Here is a 20,816-nt window from a genome sequence, read left to right as displayed (position 1 = left end):
AACACATCATTTTATAAGTCCCTATTTTAACCAAGAGTATACCCACATGGGTGGTCTAACTGCACCAGAGAGACGGACTCATTGGAAAACAGTTTTCTCTCTTTTTTTTTTCTTGTGTTTATTTTACATGGTAGCTGTTTTTTTCAGGAGTGGATAAAGAGCCCCCTTTCTCTGTTATTTCACAAAAAGAATCTTGAGCTCCAAATAAAACATTAAAATTGGTAAAGACAATAAAGATAGAAAATTTCAGTCCCCAGACAAATGGCTCCACTAATGTTCCTTTAACCAGGAAGGTTGGTGGTCTTGTATCACAAATACTTCTGGTTCTGCGTGTTCTGTGTTCACACACTCAGATGACCTAAAGGAGTGACCACTTCCCAGGAGCAAGGGAACATGAGAGGAAAAGAAAATAAGCAGAGCAAGCCTGATTCTCCAATAGCAATGAGGCTTTACCATTATTTATCCCCTGTTCCCCCTTTTCCCCCACGGCTTCCAACTCAAAAATGATAAACTCAGAACAAGGAGCAATACAAGTAAAACTGCTGGAGTCAATTTGCAGGGATTTTTTTCCCCCTTTCTGAAACAAAGTTTAAGAATTTTAAAAACCTCATGTGTTAATGTTTAAAAGATAAAATTCATGCTACAATGTATGAATTGCATCTAAATACTTCACCTAACATTTTCAAAGGAACGATTGCAGATAAGTCTTTCTAAATGTTTACCATGACACTTAATAGCCTAAAAATAAAACGAAAGAAAAATGCAATCAAAAAGCAAAATGTGAGAGGTTATATGTTAACGCCATAAAGCTGAGTATGAACATATATATGGTTTGAAACAAAATTTATTGCTGCAATAAAACAAAATTTTAAATTTACAAATCTCTCAAACTGACACTGTCCTCAGAACTGATTTAAATTGATGTAGCTCACAGGATTTACAAGGCAATTTACTCAGAAGACAGAAAAGTTTCACCACTGTAACAAAGACGTTACCTGAGGGAGGGCACCGTAATTCCATATGTAACCCTTGTGAGGGAAGATATTGGCCACATAGCGCAGCATGCCCCCCTTCACATCCTGTTTAATGGGATTCAGGGGCTCCTTGGTGGCAATCTAAGCAAATCACAGTGGGGAAAAAGGGAGAAGAATGAGAAATAATTAATCCCACAGTCAAATCGTATTTTTAGAAATCTGCTATTTTCAGACTAAATACTCCTATTCCAACATACTGATCAAAGTGCTTAAAATAAACTAAGACAGCTCTTATTAGTAATTTATGCAATCTATTTAAGAAATCCTGGCTGGAAGAGTGACATCAGATAATATATTTAGGTACTCCATTATTTCAAATATAAATAATAAAATGATTGAAATGGCAAGAGTATTGTAAAAACTCAGGGTGTTTTTTTTAAAAAACCATCATATTTAAGATTAAAAACTTAACTCAGAGACTGTCACAAAGTAATTTCATTTCAAAGTTATTTTCCCACCAAACATATACATTAACATTCAACAGGAAAAAATGTACATACTATAAAGTAAACAAAGAAAACCCTAGAAGCCATTATTTCTTTTATTTTTAAAATTTCTTTTTTAATCATTTTACTGGGGGCTCATACAACTCATCACAATCCATATATACATCCATTGTATCAAGCACATTTGTACATTTGTTGCCATCATCATCCTCAAAACACTTGCTTTCTACTTGAGCCCTTGGTATCAGCTCCTCATTGGCCCCCTCCCTCCCGGCTCCCGCCTCCCTCATGAACCCTTGATAATTTATAAATTATTATTATTTTGTCATATCCTACACCATCCAACATCTCCCTTCACCCACTTTTCTGTTGTGCATCCCCCAGGGAGGAGGTTACATGCAGATCCTTGCAATCGGTTCCCCCTTTCCACCCCACCCTCCCTCCACCCTCCTGGTATCACCACTTTCACCACTGGTCCTGAAGGGATCATCTGTCCTGGATTCCCTGTGTTTGCAGTTCCTATCTGTACCAGTGCATATCCTCTGGTCTACCCAGATTTGTAAGGTAGAATTGGGATCATGATGGTGGGTGGGGGTGGGGGTTGGGGGGTGAGGGGCTGAAGCATTTAGCAACTAGAAGAAAGTTGCATGTTTCATCGGTGCTACACTGCACCCTGACTGGCTTGTCTCCTTCCAGCGCCCTTCTGTAAGGTTGCCTACAGATGGGTCTTGGGTCCCCAATCTGTACTCCTCCCTCTCATTCACAATGATTTGATTTTTTTGTTCTTTGAAGCCTGATATCTGATCCCCTTGACACCCTGTGATCACACAGGCTGGTGTGCTTCTTCTACGTGAGCTTTGTTGCTTCTCAGCTAGATGGTCGCTTGTTTACCTTCAAGCCTTTAAGACTATCTTTGATAGTCGGGCACCATCAGCTTTCTTCACCACTTTTGCTTATGCACCCATTTGTCCAGAAGTCATTACTTCAATGAAGAGTTAATTCTTAAACGAGACAGAATTTCACAGAACCCCACATCTTATACCTAAGTGATGCAGACTGTAGAACATCATATTAGAAACAAGACCAGAAGAAGAATATGATGCCATTTTCAAAATTCTACCAGGACCTGATGAAACGCTGGCAAGTCTCCAAAAAAAAATTCTGCAAAACACACATCTACAAAACATTCCCTAAAAAAATGCTTGAAATAATTCTATTATCACATGTAAACTAGGAGAGAGACTTATATAATTAAGTAAACCGAGTTCCACAAATCAGTGTTTGCTCAGAACTTAGAAGGCATCTTACCTCACAGAAGATGGAACAATCAAATGTGGAAAAGCAAAGGGGAAACTTTGACAATCTTAATGTCGTGAAAAAGATTTAAAAGACAAAACAATCACATGAAAAAGCTCATCAAGTGAGCAGCAGATGCTCTTAGATTGTGATAATAAATCCAGAGTTGGCCCCACACTGCTTTCCTTCCTGGCAGCATACCATCTTGAGGAGAATGCAAGCCTCAGAAACCAGCACTGCCACCCGCCATATAACTATGCTTCAGTCGGGTCTGTGAACCAAACACATCTCAGAACCTAGCCCGTGTGTTCTGGACATTTCTCCCCCGCAGAAAGCAGAGTTGAGGAAAATTCAATTAAAATTAGCATAATAACCAGCGCAGCTAAAAAGGGGAAAACTCTAAAAGCAAAGTACATTCAGAAGGACATTTTTATTTTCATTGTAGCTTGTCAACCATCTCACATTCCAAACAACTTCAAACAAAGAAACAAAGTTTTGAATGCCATTATTGCGGCAGGACTCCCATTCAATATTAACAGGATGGAGCTGACAGCATACCTCCATTTTAGCATTGGTCCATCGCGGTACTTCTACAACCATATTAAACAGAGTCTGCAATGAAAAAAGAGAGAAATGTCAGCCTAACCCTTTATTTTTCCACATCCTTATCAGAAGACTCTAACCCCTGTCCCACCCCCAACCCCCAAAATGATTGTAACCTACATCTGTGTCTTACATTTCCCCTAAATATTGAGTGCTATGTTGTCTAGAGCCCAGCAGAATTGAAGCCACAGGACCACATGACGACCACCTCACAGCACTCGAAGTTAATACAGTTCTGGAAATAGCTCTGCCGGGTAGTGACGGAACTAGAATAGCGTCAGGAAACTTGTTTACTTTTAAGGCTGAGAAAGTATGAGATACTGTTTGCATCATTAAAGTATTCCATCTTATTTTTCCAACTTATAAAATGGCATTATAATGTCTGTCCTCTTCTTTACTTAGGCTATTAAGAAAACCAATCACAGCATTGAAATGAAAATGTACACAAAATTATGAAGCAAAATCTTTTGAAAATTGTAAGATAACACTCAAGTCAAAGTTGTTATTCAGATATCGTGTAAAAATAAGTATAGGAACAGGCAGTTATTAAAGATTTATAGTATATACACAGAGACAATAAAGAATTAGGCCGACACTTTCCTACACTTGTTTGTCTATCTAATGATCTATCACGTTCTAAAATGTTATAGAAAGACCGATGTTTCTATTTTTTTTAAATCATTTTATTGTGGGCTTGTACAACTCTTACCACAATCCATCCATCCATCCATCCATCCATCCATCGTGTCAAGCACATTTGTACATTTGTTGCCATCATCATTCTCAAAACATTTGCTTTCTACTTGCGCCCTTGATATCAGCTCTTTTTTCCCTTCCCCGCCACCCTCCCTTTCTCATGAACCCTTGATAATCTGTAAATTATTATTATTTTCATGTCTTACACTGACCTATGTCTCCCTTCACCCACTTTTCTGTTGTCCGTCCCCCAGGGAGGGGGTTATATGGAGATCATTGTGATCGGTTCCCCCTTTTTCCCCTCACCTTCCCCTTTCCCTCCTGGTATCACTACTCTCATTATTGGTCCTGAGAGGTTTGTCTGTCCTGGATTCCCTGTGTTTCCAACCCTCTTTTTTGGGGTGTGTGTGTTTCCAGCTCTTATCTGCAACCATGTACATACTCTGGTCTACCCAGATTTGTAAGGTAGAATTGGGATCATGATAGCCGGGGGTGGGGTGGGGTGGGGTGGAGAAGGAAGCACTAAAGAACTAGAGGAAAGTTGTATGTTTCATTGACTGGTTCATCTCTTCCTTGTGACCCTACATGAAGGAATTTTTATGTCTGTTGACTCTACTACTAAAACACTAAAGCATATATTTCACTTTATAATTCATTTTTATTTTATTTAAGTCCCTCTCCCCACTCCCAATCTGTTCCCAGAATTCTCTACTTTTATTTGAAATTACTGGCTACAATGTCTTTTTTTAAAAACAACTTTATTGGGAGTTAATACAGATATATCATTCCATAGTTCAATCACATTAAGCAGTATCGTACAATTGCTACCACAATCAGCTTCAAAACATTCTTTTCCATTTGAACTCCTTGATATCAGCTCCCTTAAGTTTCATTGAATAACAGATTCAAAATAAACCAAAAATCTAGTCTTTCACTACATATCATTTGTGGAAGAGTAGCTTAATATACTTAATCCTGTTATACATCAAAATTACAAGGTTTGGTCATCTGAAAGAACAGAAATTTACATCTATATTTATATTTATAAAGCTACAACTCCCACATAGATATTTGAATTAAACTGGTCTGAAGTGGAATCAGGTCAGTGATTATTTTTAAAGGCCAGGGAAGAACTGATGCATTTTAATTATTGTATTGGTGAAGAACTTTAAAAGGACCATGGATTTCTAGAGGAAGAAATAAATTCATCTTGGAGGAAGTACAGCCAGAAGGCTCCTTCGAAGTGAGGATGGTGAGACTGATCACATAATCTGGGCATGTTATAAGGAGAGGCCAGTCCCTAGACAAGGATGTCACACTTGGTAAAGTAGAGGTCATGGAAAAAGCAGAAGACCTTTAATGAGATGGAAGAGCACAGTGACCACAAAAATGGTTCCCATATAACAGCAGATATGAGGCTGTATTAGGACCTGGCAATGCATCGTTCTCAGTTTAAAATCAAACTCATTAGGAGTCTGAACCAACCCAATGGCATCTAACAACGGAGCTTAATCTATAAGATGATTCAAAGCATTGCTACATGATATTGAGTGTGTTTCTTTTTTTAGTGAAACATTGAATGCTGTTCATTCAAACAATGCCATTCACAAAATTAAATATAAAAACAGCCACAAAAGTAATCCTGGTTTTTATTCAGTTTTTCTAAATAAGGTTCATGGTTACAAATGGCATAATGAGAGAGAGAGAAAAACAACAACCGTGAATGAATTCTCAGCAAATGTTCTTTAGACTTATGCTTCATATCCTATATTAAGCAACCTTACTGATGGTCTTGATGTTATGTTTCATATTCTCTGCTGGTCCACCAGTGATCTCTATAACAGTTTAAACATATTTGAAGCAGATATTTAAAAAAAAAAAAAGCTAAATAAGTGACAGATGCTCACATAATTTATTCATCCTTTAGAGCCTGGCAGAGCGAGAACAAATGCAAGTGGATGAATCCTTACAATTGTTGGGTAGGATGGCACATACCAAACGCACACATAGGGACTTGTCCGAGGCCCACACAGGAGAGCTGAGGTTTGGATTCAGCCTGCAGTCCACACGCTCCAGAGGCTCCCTGGCCCTCATATTTGCTCCTAATCACCAAGAGCTTATTCCCAGGTTGTGTTTTGTGTTTTTCCTCTCCAACTAAAATGCCTGGAGTTTTTTAAAGCTGATGTTAGTGTGCTTTTCCTGGGCTTTGTGTGGATTATAAACCATCAATGGGCAGCTGAAGTTCATTAGGAAAAAAAAAATGACAGAAGGAGACACAAATCTAGTCAGAAAGTTGTGAATGAGTCAGAGGATTTACTTCTTTGATGTTTGCTTGGCTTTTGTCTCCATTTTCCCCTCAAATGTTTGTTTCCAAAATCAGAAAGAAAGAAGGAGTGTCAACATATCTAAAATAGCAATTGGTAAGTTCTATATCCTTTAGGAAAGAAGGGCAAGTTTGTATTTCTTTTCTCTCCAACCTTTAAAAATTAAAACAAAACACGGCCACGTCCTCACACATCCTCGTGTGCTCTAAGAATTAAATGTTATCTTAGCTGCCTCGGCTCAGAATATATTTCTTTTCCTTTTTTGCATTGAAACAAATGTTTGGGGCAAACATACAAATTCCCTCAAAAAAAACCCCGAAAACCAGAACCTTCAAATTCATTGCCATCAAGCTGTTTCTGAATCACAAAGTCCTTAGGAACCAATAAAGCTTTCAGCACCCGAGTGTCTGTTCACCTAATATCTGTTTTCAAACCTCAGTTTGCTTTGGATGTACTTGGTTAAAAATACAGAGTCTGATTTGGTAAATCGTGGATGGCGCCACTATATCTGACTAGTTTAACAAGCCACCAAGGCTTCCGTGCACACGGCTGGAGGGCCATTTTGACAAGCTCTAGTTTAAGAAAATACAAGATGGCTGGCAGGCAATGATTTTAAAAAGGAACTAAACCGCTCCCTACAGCTCTGTTTACAACTGGATTCAAAGGTTGGACTCACAAGTTCAGGCGGGCTAGAGAATAGAGGAGGAAAAGCTAGGCAGAGAGGAGACCGGAGGCAGGTGGAAGGAGAAGCTGCTGGCCTCAGCAGGATTAACAGGCACTGAGAACAAGATAAGGATGACAGACATCAATCAAATGTGCTGGTCCTAAGTAAGGACTACCAAAGGTTTGACAGTCACAAGAAAAATATATTTAGAATGTATTTATTTGAGCATACAGATGATAAAACTAAAGGACATTTGTCCCAGGAAGCTAAAACAGCCTCTGACCATCTTCACTGTTGTAATAAACAAAAGATAAAGTGACAACATTTCATAAAGTATCTTTCTTTTAGACCACCTACCATGAGAAGTAACTAGCTACTAAAATCTGGGCACATGTCCTAATTCTCTCAGGTTTTTTCACTTATAAAATAAAACGATAATATCTTCTCCAGATGCCTCACAGAAATGTTAAGCAGAAGGGGGGGAAATTAGAATGCATATGAAGGGTTTGGAGAGTGGAGACACACACTTTGAAAGCACCTTATAGATGTACAACTATCATGAAGATTTTTAAGAGACAATATAAAAGTGATCCACAAAAATAAGAACCTTTAGATATACCTCATTTTCATCATTTCGTGCTTTCTTTGTAGGAATGCCATTTTCCTATAAAAGAAAAAATTATCTTTATGATTGTAATATTTCATGAAAGAACAGAGTTGCACTGCATAGCAACAAAATACGCCTACAGCATAGACATTCAACGACAGAGGCTGCCCAGAAATCTGACTCAACAGTCTACCAGATGTCCAGTTAGTCTTGTCCTCAACACTCTCGCCCCCTAGGAATGGAACATCAAAGGGTTCCATAAGATAAATGATCAGAAAAGCTAATTTTCTTTCATTTTTTCCCCTAGTTTTTATAAAACAAGTGAACTCTCTGTTCAGAATGTAAGAGAAGACGGGCAGTTTCCAGTAATTGAGCTTAAAACAGTCATTTCATTATTGAAATGAAACTCCAGGGAGTGTGACTAACAAGACGTGAAAGTACTTGGCTGCACCTCATGGCTTTTAATTCTACCAAGGTGTGATTACTACACCTCTATCAAGCACTTTTGCTGGTTTTAAATTAAAACAGACTATGCTACGGCTTAGAGAGGGAAATGATGCCATTCATAAAAGCTGACACTGATATACAACTTCTACCTACCAAAACAGGTATAACGAGGGAAACAAAAAACATACAAAGCAATGATAATTCTAAAGCAAGCCTAAAATATTACTTCTGTTCCTAAAATACCATGCCCCACAGCACCATAGCATAACAGTTCTAACAGTTCTCATTACTGAGAACGAGGAAAACTTCTTTACAACACCACTGTGTGTACCAATCTCCACATCACCAGCATCTACTCCTATAATTGGTTGTGACTATATAATCCTGCTATACTTTGTGTTGGCCTAACTTGAATCCTCTTATTTCCCCAAGCCCAATGTCCTTAGGAAGAATGCTACCTATACTCTCTGAGATGTTTTAAACCCATCCTTTGTTCCACCTTTACGGCTACCTCCTACACGATTCTCAAGCAAACAGGTTTTAAAAAATTATCACAGACTCTGAGTGGCACAAATTGAAGTGCTAGAACAGGTTATCAAAAGCTGGCAGTTTAGAGGAAAGATCTAGGAAACAAAGCTATGGATAGAAGTATGAACATAGGTGAATACATATGTAAAGGCATTAAATCATAAAAATAGAGATACTGACAGATGTACATATATTTATATGACAATGCATTGAGGTAGTGGATGGACTTAGGGCCTCTGCTCAAGTCCTCGCTCAATGCACGAGCACTTTGCTCTAACAACCTGGAATTCTGTGACGCTCACCATCCTGGCATGATAGCTGAAGACAAAATGGGTGCACAAGCAAATGTGATGAAGAAAGCTGATGGTGCCCGGCTATTAAAAGACATAGCATCTGGGGTCTTAAAGGCTTGAAGTTAAACAAGCGGCCATCTAGCAGAGAAGCAACAAGCCCATACAGAGGAAGCACACTGCTTGTGGGATAATGACGTGTTGACAGGATCGGGTAACAGGCATCAGAAGACCCAAAACAAACAAACAAACAAAAAGCAAACAAAAACATTGTTGAGAACAAGGTGGGGCATAGAAGAGACCCAATACCCATCTGTGGACAATGAGACATCCCCTCACAAAGGGTCACAAGGAAGGGATGAGTCAACCAGGGTGCAGTGTAGCGCCAATGAAACACACAATACTCATCTGATTCCTTGAGGCTTCCTCACCCCCCACTGTCAGAACACCAATCCTGCCTTTTACTGTGGGCTTGGTCAAGCATGTACACAGGTACCAATAAGAGCTCAGGACACACAGAATCCAGGTCAAATAAACCCCTTAGAAACAGAAATGGGAGTAGTGGTACCAGGAGGGTAGGGGGAAGGTAGGGAGAGAAGGGGAGAACGGGGAACCGATCATAATGGTCGATACATAATCAACTACCCCCCCCCTCCTTGCCCCAGGGGGACGAACAACAGAAGTCATGGAGGAAGGGAGACAGCAGTTGGTATAAGATATGAAAATAATAATAATTTATAATTTATTGAGGGGCCACAAGGAGTCATTGAGGGGTGGAAGTGGGGATGGAGGGAATAAGAGGAACTAATACCAGGGTTCCAAATAGAAAGTAAATGTTTAGAAAATAATGATGGCAACATAGGTGCAAATAAGCTTGATACAATTGGTGTTTGGATTGTTATAAGAGCTGTAGGAACCCCCAATAAAATTCTTTTAATAATAATAAAAGTTAGTGGTTCAAACTCATCCTGAGGACCCCTGAAGACAGATTGCATAATCTCCTTCCAAAAGGTCGCAGCCTCGAAAGCCTCGGGAGCAGTTCTACTCTGCACGCGTGGGTTGCCACGGGGAGGAGCCCATTCAGTGGCAACTTGCAAAAACATTACTGTTGTGAGGTACCCAGATTTTGTCATAGCATGCCCCTACACAAAAGAGAACCCACCAGTCATTCTTTATTCTGCATTGCCCTTCTCTATTTTAATAGGAAGGAGCCTTGGTAGCATAGTGGATTACACATTTGTCTGTTAATCACAAGGTAAGCAGTTCAAGACCACCAGCCACTATTCGGGAGAAAGGTCAGGCTCTCTACTCCTGTAAACAGTTACAATCTCAGAAAACCACAGGGGCAGTTCTACCTTGTCCTACAGAGTTTCCATGAGTTGGAACTGACTCGGTAGCAGTAAGGGATTTGCTTTGTTTTGCTTTTTAACCCACTAGTCATTCTGCAGAAGAAAGTTTAGGCTGTAAAGATGCACAGCTTCAGAAACCCTATGGAGCGGTTCTGCTCGATCCATAGGGTCACTATCAGTTGAAATTGGATGAGAGTGAGTTTGATTTTTTAAAAGTTATTTTTATAGCATTTGCTATTCTCTGATTATTTATTGATTATCTCTTCCAACTGATGGGGAACTATGTCTGAATTACTCCTACAACCTACTGACTAACATAGTATCTGCCTTCTGATAATGTAGTAATTACTTATCAAACAAATAAATGCATAAGTAAATGAGTGTGTTTTTGCTGAAGAGAAAGCAGTATTGGGGAGTTGTGAGATACATAGGTTTGATAGATCACTACCAAACAGTAGCAACATAGACACACACATACAAAAAAAACAAACAAACCCTAGAGATGCACAAACTAAGGAGACACACAACAACATAACGGAATCATTTTTGCCTTCTTTGGCATCTTTCTGTCTTCAGATTCCCTTGGTTCTGTATTTACCACTCAAAAGCAATGAACTTGGAGGCATTACACAACAGCAGTTCTGAGCACTAGCTCTCGAGTAAAGCGTACCTAAACTTATATCCAACCTTCACAGATGACTGCCTTTGGACTCTGGGTAAGACTATTAACCTCTTTAGTAAAATATGGGTGAGGCTAATACCCCCAGAAGGTAAGATATGCATGCCAGCTCTGAGCGCAGTACCCACCAAGGGCAAGGACTCCATAAATCTTCACTATTATTCTCCCTATTGCCATTATCATGGACAGGGCTGGAAGCAGCACAAATCCTACTTCCCAGGTGAGTCATACCCGGGAGGTCAAACCACACTTGGAGCTAAAGCAGTTTCTTCACTTTTTCACTAGCTGCTCCCCCTCCGTGGAGCTTTCCACAACTCTAAAACACCAAACCCCACGAGCCAGCCTCGCTTACAAAATGACATCACAAAGAACTACAAAATCATAAAAATGTTTATGAAGCAAAAAAATTAAAAATATGGTGCTACTGTTTCTCGACATATCCCTTCTAGATGTATGCACTTCTGAAGGTGGTGATTCCCTGTCTGGCCTCCCCCTGGTGCAGGGCTGGGCAGCACTCTGTGAGCTGTTCGGAGTCAGAACCAAGCGGCCCCCACACCACACAAACCACCACCTTTCTATGAAGAACTCTGAGCTCTGATTTACACCACCCCAGAACGGCAGTGTTCACATTCTCAAGGAACTCCAACTGTGTTCTTCTTCAACGTCCTTCAAGATTTGGAAACAAAAGGAAATCGGAAGGGGCAACATCAGAGGCATAGTGTGGAGGGGTAAGATTTCCCAGTGAAATTCTTACAGGACAGCTCTTGCTATGATCAATGAATAAACGGGTGCATTACTGTCAGGGAAAAGAGTTCCTTGGCACAATTTTCCTGGGCTTTTACTCACCAAAGTAGTTTTTCGGTTTTCTTTAAATGCCTTCACAATACACCGCGGTAATCATCCTTTGAGAAAATCTAGCAAGTTACCCTTTGGGAATCCCAACAACCAGTCACTATACCCTTCTGAGCTGGCCTTCCAGGGCTTGAACTAATTGGCCCAGCTGCTGTTGCGGCCAGGAGTTGTCTAGTCAGTTCTGACTCTTAGCGACCCTATGCACAACACAAATGAGCACCTCCTGGTCCTGTGCCATCCTCACTGCTGTTCTTCTGTTTGAGCCCACTGCGCAGCCATCGTGTCAGTCCATCTTGGTGTGGGTCTTTTTCACTGCCCCTCTATTAAGCACGATGTCCTTTTCCCAGAAAATGGTCTTTCCTACAACCTGCCCAAAGGAAGTGAGATGAAGTCTCCCCATCCCAGCTTCTGAGAAGCATTCTGGCTGTTCTTCTTCCAAGGCAAGTCACTCTGTTCTTTGGGCAATTCCAGAGTGTGTCCAACAGTCTTTGCCAGCACCACAATTCAAATGTCCTAATTCTGACCCAGCAGATCCCCTTAAGGTCAGTTTTGATTGGACCATTTCTTTTTCAAAGATACCCTAATACAAGTATAGTACTGAGGGAACTTGTCTGTAGCGATCCACTGGTCACTGAGACATGTTTAAAACACACCATGTGAAATAGACTCATGTATGTATGAACTTGGGTCCCAGTAACAATACTTTTTGGATAACCTCTGTATTTAACAGCTGAATATAAAATATGGTCATGAAAGTAACCAGCCTACTAGTTGGATTTGAAGGAAATCACTTCCAATGTATTAAGATTTTTAATATCGGCTACCAATTATGCCAGGGGCAGTGGTGGTTCAGTGGTGGAATATTTGCCTTCCATGTGGGAGACCCAGGTTTGATTCCAAGCGAGGTGACTGATCTCAGGAGCAGCCACTGCACGTCTGTTGGCAGAGGGTTGTGTGTTCCTCGGATACTGGCAGTGCACGGTGGAGTTTCCAGGTTAAGACAAAAAAGGAGGGCCTGGTGGCCTACTTTCAAAAATCAGTGAAAACCCTACAGATGACAGCACCCCAACTCACAACCCGCCACAGGACTGGACAGCGCTTTGTTCTGATGTATCAGGGTTGCGGTGAGTGAGGGGCTGGCCCCTGGCAGCTAGCCAAAACAACCACAACCTGTGAATCTTTCCAGCAGTCAGGAGGAGCCTCAGTGTGGCCGCAAACACCGAGTGCCACTAGCTTTTCCTACAGCAGCAGATGTCCCCTTCCTAGTCAATTTGCATCTTCTTCACTTTCACAACCGTGAAGTGATTTTAGGTCCTAAGAAAAGAGCTATTCAAACACCACCACTACCCCAGCCTTACTTTTTTAGCATCTAGAGTGGCTAAAGAGTGTACACATCTTATAGTCAGAAATACTGGGCCCCAAACCTCTGGTATTTAGCTTTGGGATCTCAGACAATTCAATATACTACTCCCAGCTTCAGATTGCCTTACAGATCATGCCAGCAACTCATAAGGATGAATAAATATATCAAGTATGACACATAGTGGCCCTAAAAGGTAGAGTCTAACTGCACCTTTAGGCTTCCAAGGCTGTAATTTTTTAAAAAATTAATAAATCATTTTATTGGGGGCTCTTAGCAGCTCTTTTGTATCAAACACATTTGTACACCTTTTGTCATTATCGTTTTCAAGACATTTTTTTCTGCTTGAGCCCTTGGTATCAGCTCCTCTTTTTCCCCTCCCTCCCCAGCCCTCCCACCCACGTGAAACCTTGATAAATTATTAATGATTATTAGTTTCATATCTTACACTGTCCCGTCTCCCTTCACCCATGGTTCTGTTGTTTGTCCCCCTTGGGGGGGGGGAGGGGATGTTATATGACAATATACGTAGATCATAGTTGGTGGCCAGTTTTTCCTCCTTCTCCTGTCGCCTTCCCCTACCCTCATGATATCTCTGCTCCCATTACCATTCCCGAGGGGTTTATCTGTCCTGCATTCCATGTGTCGGGAGCTCTATCTGTACGATGAACATCCTCGGCTAGCCTGATTTGTAAGGTCAAGCTCGGGGCATGATTGTGAGGCGGAGGAGGAAGCATTCAAGAACTGGAGGAACGTTATGTGTTCCATCAGTGCTATGCTGCACCACTGCTGACTAATTCCTTCCTTGTGAACTCTCTGTAAGGGAATGTTCAATTGTCCACAGATGGGGTTTGGGTCTCCACTCCAACCCCCTCATTTGCATCAATATATTTGTTTGTTTTGAGTCTTCTGATGCCTGGTACCTGATCCCTTCGACACCTTGTGGTCACACAGGCTGGTGTGCTTCTTTCAAGTGGGTTTTGTTGCTCCCCTGCTAGATGACTGCTTGTTTAACATCAAGCCTTTAAGACCCCAGATGCTATATCTTTTAATATCTGGACACCATCAGCTTTCTTTACCACTTTTGCTTATGCATTCATTTTGACATCAGCAATCATGTCGCGAAGGTGAGCATCACAGAATTCCAGGTTATTAGAACAAAGGTTCTTGCATTGAGGGAGTAGTTGAGTAGAGGCCCAATGCCCGTCTACTACATTAACACTCAACAATTAAATATATGAACATAGACCTATATCCCCATCATTATATATTAATATATTTACATATGTGCATGCCTATATTTATACCTCTACAAATGTCTTTTGCCTCCTAGTTCTTTCCTCTATTTCTTTATACTTTCCTCCTGTTCCACTATCATGTTGGACCTTCATTCAACTCTCAGTACTTTCTCTAAGCTACATGGCAGTTGATCAAACTCCACTAGGCATTCTTCACCCTCCTCCTCAATGATTCTAGGTCTCTTATATTGTTCCCTTGTCCCTCGGTTTGTTGGCTCCCTCCTCCCTTTCTCCCACCGCTCCTTTCCCATGTCCCCCTGGGAACTGTCGTCCCTGTTATTTTCTCCTCAGGATTGTTTATCCTGCCTATCTTATATGGATAGACATAAGAAAAAGAAAAAAAAAGCCTATAAATATTTTCAAGCCTGTCTGCTGACCTTTATGAATGTTTCCAATTGGGTCTGGTGAAGTGCCAAGCCTTCCCAATGATCCCAAAGTCTATTTTCAGGATTCCTTGGGGACTTCATGCTTTGCTCCACTTGCTGCTCTGTTGAGTTCCCTTCGTGTTTCACTCCAGTGTGTGTGTGTGTGTGTGTGTGTGTGTGTGTGGGGGGTGTGTGTGTGTGTGTGTGTGTGTGTGAGAGAGAAAGACCGGGCACAATTCATGCACTGTCTCCAGGGCTCTCTCCGGTAGTGCTGTGGGTCAGTGGGGCGGGGGAAGGGGGTCGTGTCTCGGCATGGTGGGGCTGGCCCTGTGGTCCTCTCTGTGCATTGGCTGCTCTGAGCAGGAATGTCGTCCTCAAGGCTTGGTGGGCCACGATGTGGTCCACTCGCTCGCTCTCTCTTTCCCTCTTAGTTTGTTCCCGCATGGTCTGGGCCAATCCGCCAGCCAGGCGACAAATCTTTACAGGAGCAGAAAGTCTTCATCTTTCTCCCTCACAGTGGCTGGTAGGTTCAAAACTCCTGACCGTGTGGATACCAGTGCAACACAAAATCCACTCTACATAGTGACTAACAAGTAGACATTAATCCGCATATGTCAACTATGTTATTAAAAATAAGCCTCTTGTTAATCTCCTAAATTCTTACCCTTTATCTTCTAAAAGAAATTCTGTTAAAGGCCATTAACACTCCTCTCTCCCCAAGTCTTCCTAGACCTTTCCTTATACAGACTGTCATTCGTAAACTACTCTGTATAACCTGTTATAACCTGTTTTTGCCCCTTGGTTTCCCTTCATGACTTCTAATCACCTGCTTTCTTATCAAGATGCTACCCCAATTATGAGAAAAAGTATGAGTCAATTGTGAGGAAGGCAAAGGACCGGGCAGTGTTTTGCTCTGTTGTGTACAGGGTCGCTATGTGTCAGTACCTATGTGATAGCACCTAACAACAACAACCTCAAACACTATATGGTGATACTGAAAGTGTATAATTATAGCCCCAAAATAAATCAAGACAATACCTCTGTGGAGTCCACATTCAGAGGAATATCATGAAAGGGGGAAATGTAGTGTCCAGCTACATTCTCTGCAAAAAAAAAAGAAAGAGAAAGGAGTTAAAAGAATAAGCTACATCTTCCCAACATGACCGCTTAAGACAAAATGGGTGCATAAACTAATGTGTTAAAGAAAACGGATGGTGTCTGGCTAGTAAAAGATAGAGTGTCTTGGGTCTTAAAAGCTTGAAGCTATTAATCAAGCAGCCATCTAGCAGAGAAGCAACAAAGCACACATGGAACAAGTACACCAACCCGTGTGATCATGAGGTGTTGACAGGATCAGGTATCAGACATCAGAAGACCCAAAACCTATCTGTAGACAATTGGACATCCCCTTGCAGGAGGTTCATAAGGAAGAGACAAGCCAGCCATGGTATAGTATAGCACTGATGAAACACACAACATTCTTCTAGTTCTTGAATACTTTCCCCCACCCCCCAATATCATGACCCCAGTTCTATCTTTCAAATCTGGCTAGACCAGAGCATGTACACTGGTACAGAGAAGAGCTCTGGACACACAGAATCCAGGACACACAAACCCCTCAGGACCAATAATGAGAGTAGTGATACCATGACCATGATGGTAGGAGAAAGGTGGGGAGAGAAGGGGGCAAAAGGAGGAACCAATTGCAATGATGGATGTACATGCCCCACTGCTCCCCTGAGGAACAAATGTGGGCCAAGGGAGGCAGTGGACAGTGTAAAATATGAAAATAAAAATAATTTATAAATTATCAAAGGTTCACGAGGGTGGAAATGTGGGGGAGGGAGGGGAAAAAAGAAGGTGATACCGAGGGCTCAAAAAGAAGGAAAATGTTTTGAAAATTATGTTGGCAACATATGTATAAATGTGGCTTATACAATTTATGTATGGATTGTTCTAAGAGCTATAAGAGCCCCCAATAAAATGATTATTAAAAAAAAAGGAATGAGCTATACTCACCGTTCAGAAATGATCACTGAAGACAAAATGGGTGCATAAGCAAATGTGGTGAAGAAAACCAATGGTGCCTGGCTATCAAAAGATATAGCGTCTGGGGTCTTAAAGACTTGAAGTTAAACAAGTGACCATCTAGCAGGGAAGGAACAAAGCTCACATGGAAGAAGCACATCAGCCTGTGATCATGAGGTGTCGATGGGATCAGGTATCAAGTATCAAAAGATCCAAAACAAATAATTATATTGATGCGAATGAAGGGAGTCAGAGTGGAGACCCAAGGACCCTCTGTAGACAACTGCACATCCCCTCACAGAAGGGCCACACAGAAGGGACAAGTCAGGCAGGGTACAGTATAGCACTGAGGAAACACCCAACATTCCTCTAGTTCTGTAATGCTTCCTCCCCACCACTACTATGACCTCAGTTCTACCTTACAAATCTGGCTAGACCAGAGAACGTACATTGGTACAGATAAGAGTTCTCGACACATGGCATCCAGGACAGATAAAATCTTCAGGAATAGTAGTGGGAGTAGCAATACCATGAGGGTTGGGGAGGTGGGGGGAAGTGGGAGAAAGAGGGAACAGATCACAATGATGGATCTATTGTGATCTATTGTGATCCCCTGGGGGGGATGAATAACAAATGGGAGTGAAAGGAGACAGCAGACGGTGTAAGATAAGAAAATAACAATAATAATAAATAATTAATCTAGGATTCTTGAAGTGAGAGGGCGGGGAAGGGAGGGGAAAAAAGAAGAGCTGATACCAAGGACTCAAGTAGAAAGAAAATGTTTTGAAAATGATGATGGCAACATATGTACAAGTGTGCTTGATTTAATTGATTTATGGATTGTTATAAGATCTGTAAGAGTCCCCAATATGTTTAATAAAAAATATGTTATAAATAAAAAATTAATTAAAAAAAAGAATTATACTGTTCTTTAGAGAAATAATATCCATACACATTTAAAATTTTACATATTTCTTTCAAAGTTACCTTTGCTCCCAATTTGAAGGAAATCCTAACTCAACTTTTAGGACTTGCTCCCATCTCACAACCAGAGAAACATACACCAAGTAAGCTGCATTTAGTAAGCACTGGGGTCATTTTACTTACACCTATGGTTTAAACTGCCCAAAGGGGGGCGGGATTTAACATAGACTAAAAGCCAAAAAGTGAATAAATTCACTTTTGAAAAGCGATCTATCACTAAGAAAATTAGAGTAAGACAGATAGATATCTACATCCCTAAGAGAAAGCTAAGTATGAAAGCTCCATTATCTACCTACATGAAGAATGATTCAAGGCAAGAGGAAGCTCCAGTCAATGAAAAGATAAAGGAACATGTGATTTGCTTTCATTCAAAATTAATCCAAGAAACCAAACCCACTGCCATTGAGTCAATTCCAACTCACAGCAACCCTATGCAGGGTTTCTAAGACTAAATCTTTACAGGATTAGATAGTCTCATTTTCCCCCATGGTGTGTGGCTGGTGGCTTTGAACCCCTGAGCTTGCTGTTAACCTTGAGGTTAGCAGGCCAGTGCATACCAGACAATGCCACCTGGATCCCTTTGGACTTAAGAGTAGGATGCTAATATGAACATGCTGGTTGTCAGGGTCTAGGAACAGAGGGAGAGACTGACTAAAGAGAGAGCACAGGGACTTCTTTTGGAGTGATGGACCTATACTGGACTTTGAATGTAGTAGTGCTTACACAGATGCATATACATTTGTCAGAACTCTGAACTATTCACACACACACACACACACACACACACACAATTTACAGTGAGTTACCCAGTATGTAAATTTAATAAGAATGGAGTCGGGAGGAAAAAACCCAATAAAATTGAAAATTACACAGTAGTGTATAAACAGAAACTTATTCCAAAGAGCTGTCATAATCTGAGATTGTTCTTTCTGCTTTAAAACAAAAAGAATGAGAAAAATCAGAAACTGTGAATCCCTATGGATATGGAGGGTTTCATCTTTCTCCAAGGAGCAGTTTGATGAGTTTGAACTTCTGGCGTTGCAGTGAGCATTCCAATGTCACCTTACTATACATACACCAAATCCACTGCCATCAAGTCAATGAGAATCACAAAGGGTTTCCAAAGCTGTATTATTTTTATGGGAACACTCACTGCTATGGAGTTGATGCTGACTCACAGTGACCTTATGGAACAGGATAGAACTGCCTGTTTGAGTTTTTGAGACAGTAACTCTTTACTGGAGCAGAAAGCACTGTCTTTCACCCATGGAATGGCTGGTCATTGTGACCTGCGGACCTTACAGTTAGCAGCCCAATATGTAATGATGAGGCCACCAGGGAGCACACAGACTCACTATTCTGCCATGCAGCAGCTGGTGGGTTGTTTAAGTTGCAAGACAAAATGTCCCAAAATTTACAAGCTTCCCAAATTCATAAAGTTTCAAAATAAGTATTACTCACGTATTTGGGGCAAAGGAAAAGAAAGATGATTGAATTTGGGATAGCACAAAACTGAAGACTTAAAGAAATTTAACTTAGTGTCTTAGGCGGAGCTGACTAGAGAAACGAATGCAGTGACAATCACAAATCCAGTGACAATAACATATGTATAAAAGAGAGAGCTATCGATCACGAAGTAATTATATACCAAGAAAGCATTCCAGCACGGTCCAACTCAAGTTCCTAAGTCTGATACGAGTCCCTAAGTCCCTCTTCTAACTGATGCAGGCACACTCACACCAATGATGCAGAATTCAGGAAGATGACAAGATGACATCCATGTGGACCCAAGGCTGGTAGAAATATGGCAGAGGTCCTGCAACTTTCAGGGTGGCCAGCAATCAAGAAGACGAAGGGGAAGAGAAAGAAAGATGGGAAAGGCCACAAGTTCAGAAACAGCATCAGCCTGTGACCTGCTTGACAAGTGTTGACCCTACCCCTAACCAAGAGGACCAACTAAACATAAAATCATCCAACCACCACACCGTTTAAAATCACAGTGTTTTTCTCTTTTTCCTCCTGGGGGTAGTGGCTAAATGCTGGGCTGCTAACTGCAAGGTCAGCAGTTGGAAACCATCAGCTGCTCTGCCAGACACATGAGGCTTTCTACCCCTGTACAGATTTTCAGTCCTGGAAACCCACAGGTCAGTTCCATCCTGTCTGCCCTAGAGGGTCGCTATGAGTTGGAACTGACTCGATGGCAGTGAGATTGATTTTTTTGGCTTATGTTAAACCAACTGTCCTTGGTTTCCCTAAGACTATATGGTTCTGAGCCTCTAGATCCAGAAACTCATTCACTAAAGGTGATAGGTTATGTTTAAGTTTTCTTTTCTTTTTTTTTAAAATCATTTTATGAGGGGATCATACATATATTTAAGTTTTCATACCTTTTTTTTTTAAGATCATTTTATTAGGGGCTCTTATGGTTCTTATAATGATCCATACATCAATTGTATCAAGCATATGTATACATATGTTGCCATCGTTATTTTCTAAACCTTTTAAATCATTTTATTGGGGGCTTGTAAACTCCTATCACAATCCATGGTGTCAAGCACATTTGTACCTTTGTTGCCGTTATCATTCTCAAAATATTTACTTCCTACTTGAACCCTTGATATCAGCTCATTTTCCCCCTCCCTCCCTGACTCCCTCATGAACCCTTGATAATTTATAAATTACTATTATTTTGTCATGTCTTACACTGTTCGACGTCTCCCTTCACCCACTTTTCTGTTGTCTGTCCTGCAGGGAGGAGGTTATATGTAGATCCTCGTAATCGGTTCCCCACCTTCCCACCCTCCTCCCGGTATTACCACTCTAACCACTGGTCCTGAGCGGTTCATCTGTCCTGGATTCCCATTTTTCCAATTCCTATCTGTACCAGTGTACATCCTCTGGTCTAGCCGGATTTGTAAGGTAGAATTAGGATCATGATAGTGGGGGGGGAGGAAGCATTTAAGAAC

The 20,816-nt window shown here is 41.0% G+C and overlaps 1 protein-coding gene across 1 annotated transcript in view; it reads right to left on the bottom strand.

Moving 5' to 3' along the window:
• Positions 1-20,816, bottom strand: part of PPA2 (inorganic pyrophosphatase 2) — a 126,895-nt gene that overhangs the window by 96,960 nt on the left and 9,119 nt on the right. Inside the window, exons 2-5 of the mRNA XM_045284324.1 lie at positions 15,877-15,941; positions 7,683-7,727; positions 3,335-3,388; positions 996-1,115 (exon numbers count right to left, since the gene is read on the bottom strand). Coding sequence (XP_045140259.1) covers positions 996-1,115; positions 3,335-3,388; positions 7,683-7,727; positions 15,877-15,941 — 284 coding nt within the window. The remainder of the gene's footprint in view (positions 1-995; positions 1,116-3,334; positions 3,389-7,682; positions 7,728-15,876; positions 15,942-20,816) is intronic.

Source organism: Echinops telfairi, unplaced genomic scaffold, assembly GCF_000313985.2.
Source record: "Echinops telfairi isolate 266 unplaced genomic scaffold, ASM31398v2 ScPeMD7_7468;HRSCAF=8506_0, whole genome shotgun sequence".
In the NCBI taxonomy this organism is placed as follows: domain Eukaryota; kingdom Metazoa; phylum Chordata; class Mammalia; order Afrosoricida; family Tenrecidae; genus Echinops; species Echinops telfairi.
The sequence above is the reverse complement of the archived record's forward strand: the minus strand, read 5'-3'. Positions and strand labels throughout refer to the sequence as shown.